Genomic DNA, 3,381 nt, shown 5'->3' with positions numbered 1-3,381 from the left:
CAACAAGATTACCTAAACAAATATGGCCATTGCTATAGATATGAGGATGCAGTGGAGCAGGATGCAGAAATATAACCTGTTAAACCCACAACCAGAATCAAAAGTAAACAACAGGACATAATCACCAAAAAACACTAATTTAACTCTACACGAGATTGAGTACATATTACAAAATTAAACAACTTTATGCAGACCTGTGGGGCTTCCATTGGGTAATGCTCAGGAAAGTCGACCTGAAGTTGATAAGTTTCATTTGAGTAGAGGGTTCCTGGAGCTCCATTGACTTCAATAACCCACCTTTGGATCCAAAATTCCCGAAAAATAACAAATCAATTTCAATATACTAACTAAAGCAGTAAAATGTAGAAATACATCAAAATCAGAGAAAAAGTACACGAAAAGGCATCAAAACCAGATTTTGCACCCTCAATTACAATCATTTAAAACATCAAAAACAACATATGCATACACGCACATACACATGTCCACTAACCCGACACTAACATCACTATTTTCCTGAGTTAAGGCCAGTCAATCATTTCTAGGAACAAAAAACACGCTCAAAGCCCAAAGATTCGAAACTTTATTGTCTACAATTTTTCCCTATGCTTTCTCAGTATCCAAACAGGGAATAAAAATTGAATTGATTAACATATAAAACCCTAAAGAACCCAAACAAGCAAACAAAAAAGAAAGTAAGAATTACCTTTGGAGGTTATCGGTGACTTTGTGTCTGAAACCCGCAGGAGGATTGACCTGCCACTCGACGAGCTCCTTCTGGAGGCGATTGCAAGCAATCTTACTCAGAGCCTGAGAACACCAAAATTCAAAATCCGAACCACAATCCAATATCAAAAAGAAGGATTTGAATAACACATATAAAAACGAATTATGATTGGCTTTATTGTATATATTTTGTGAAGCGATTGTATGAAGTTATAAAATTAGGGCAAAACCTTGCGCGTGGAGGCGGAGGAGCTGGTCATGGTTTTCTCTCTACAATGGCGGAGAGTTTGAGAGATAGAGAGAGAGAGATTATGGAGTTTGACGAAATGGACAAAGAGGACCAGCGACGGTTTGTGTGGCCCATTTGTGTTCCCCACCCTATATTAAAATTATTTATTTGTTTCACGTCTTATCTTACCAAGGCACCTTTTGGTGCTGACAAGGCAGTAACCCTAAAACGACGTTGTTTTGTGTTTTTCTTGTTTCGTTGGTAGTTTTTCCTCTTCAAATGAATGTAAAACATGTTTTAAGTAACTGATATAAAAAATTATGTAAATACGTTACAGGTTTTTTTTTTTTATTAGTATGAAATTATTGTCATAAATATAATGTGAAGTGTAGCATTACTCTTTTGAAATTGAATATTTGATATGAAATTTGATTTTTATAATAATTACTTACCATCTTTTTATCATTAATTTTACTTCTTTCAAACAAAATTAACATTACATAATTTTTATACTATGAGGGTGTAGTATATAACATTACATAATAATAATAATAAAAATCATCTTTATATACTTTTGAAATTGACACGTTGATAATAAATATTTAATTTTCATAAACTTTAAGACTTAAACACTAGATTTTCAAATAATATAGCACTGTATATACTAGATTTGTCAATTGAGTTTTGTCTATTTCAAGAACAAATAAAGAGGAATTAATATCCATGAATGTAGGATTTATGAAAATTTATGAGTTTATTTTATCATATAAACCAAAAAATAAATAAATCACCAAGCAGACATTTGAATTTTAATATTTTCCAAATTTGTGTTGCCACATTCTGCGCGCAATTAAATGTAACTTTTAACTCTTTTCTGTTATACATGCATAAAGTTAAAATATTCTTCATTTCTGCATTTGAAAAAGATAGATTTTAAGTCAAAATAGAGCTTTTTAAGTCAAAAAGTATTTTTTAGCAAAAACTTTATTTTTAAATTTTTGCTAAAAGTGCGTTTTAGCTATTTTTAGGTTTTTTGGACCCTTAAAAGCGCTTTTAATTTTTTTTTTATCAAATAAATACTTTTTTCTTTAAACAAACTTTTTTTAAGTATTAAAAGTACTTTTAGGCCCATCAAATGCAATTTCAAACAGGCCAACATTTTGGACCCTTAAAAGTTAAAAGCGCTTTTAATTTTTTTTTTTCAAACAATTCATTTTTTCTTTAAACATACTTTTTTTTTATTGTTAAATGTACTTTTAGGCCCATCAAAGTGGGGTGTGTAAGGCTTCTTGTTTTGGGTAAGTAAATCTCCCATCTTAAATTGTTTGAAATAAGTGAATTTCACAGTCTCTTTTAAGTAAATTTGAGCTACCTAATAATAAGGAATCATCATCTTGTACTACTACTATTATTCTTATTGCTTATATAAAAAAATACTAAGATTATTCTCTCTTTTTTCCCGACATCTTTATTGCTATAACCATTAATCCTCCCTTGCTCTAATTAACTTAGTAACTGGGCATTCACATCCAATTCACCAATTTTAGTTAAAAACAATCGTCTTATTCTATTCATTGTTCCAAATGTACTTTACACTCCATTTTAGTTATCAACTTTTACTATTTCACTTAAATATTTTTACTTTTCTAAAAATAGCTACATTTTAAAGTTATGTATATATCTTACCTCGCAAGTCAAATATTTGTTTTTTAAATGTTTGACAAGCACTAAATCAGCTCACCAATTTTTAGGTTAAAGCAACTAGCCAAATCCGATTATATTTTCACCCAAATTTACATTTTTGCTAACCAAAATAATATTTTACTAGCCAAGTGTGAATGGTCTAAAGGCCAAAGAAAAAATTTTAGTAAAGTTGTATGACTTTTTCAGGTAAATTGTAAGAGACTTCAAAAGAACATAGACTTTTGTACTCAAATCTATGCCCAAACAAAAGACCAGTCAAACTCGGCAGGCAGCATAGGTTGTAGATTTTAATAGGGGGTGGCAACAATCTGCTTTGTATGAGAGTGGTTTATGTTCCAAGTTCCTTCTTATCCAGCACCAAAGCAATAAAGAAAGAAAACCAATGTCTTGTAGTAACTTTTTGCTTTCTTGGCATCTTTCTAGGCATGTATTTGCCCTCCCTTTTACTTTAATTTTATTCTCAATCAACTTCAAATTCTTGGGCCATGGCAAAATAGGATTAGCATATTCCACCCTTGACTAATATGGAAATGTTCCCTACCAATTTGTCCATTGGAAAACCTACCTTCAAGGTAAGGACTTCCACTAGGACGGACGCTTGTTAATGTCTTTATTTTATATCTTTTGTATTTTGTTTGGAAGACAAATACATTAATAAACAACTCAAAACATTTTACAAACTTTTATTATTCTCTTGTTGTATAAATATGTTGAGAAAACAG

General features: G+C 30.8%; 1 protein-coding gene across 1 annotated transcript in view; it reads right to left on the bottom strand.

The window, feature by feature from the left end:
- The window catches only part of LOC132168730 (probable ubiquitin-conjugating enzyme E2 16), a 4,238-nt gene extending 3,160 nt beyond the window's left edge, over nucleotides 1-1,078 (bottom strand). The window contains exons 1-4 of the mRNA XM_059579756.1: nucleotides 957-1,078; nucleotides 707-810; nucleotides 195-297; nucleotides 13-76 (exon numbers count right to left, since the gene is read on the bottom strand). Coding sequence (XP_059435739.1) covers nucleotides 13-76; nucleotides 195-297; nucleotides 707-810; nucleotides 957-986 — 301 coding nt within the window. The 5' untranslated portion in view covers nucleotides 987-1,078. The remainder of the gene's footprint in view (nucleotides 1-12; nucleotides 77-194; nucleotides 298-706; nucleotides 811-956) is intronic.
- Nucleotides 1,079-3,381: the final 2,303 nt, after the last annotated feature.

The sequence above is a fragment of the Corylus avellana genome, chromosome ca2 (genome assembly GCF_901000735.1).
Source record: "Corylus avellana chromosome ca2, CavTom2PMs-1.0".
NCBI lineage: Eukaryota > Viridiplantae > Streptophyta > Magnoliopsida > Fagales > Betulaceae > Corylus > Corylus avellana.
This window is presented reverse-complemented; position numbering and strand designations above follow the sequence as displayed.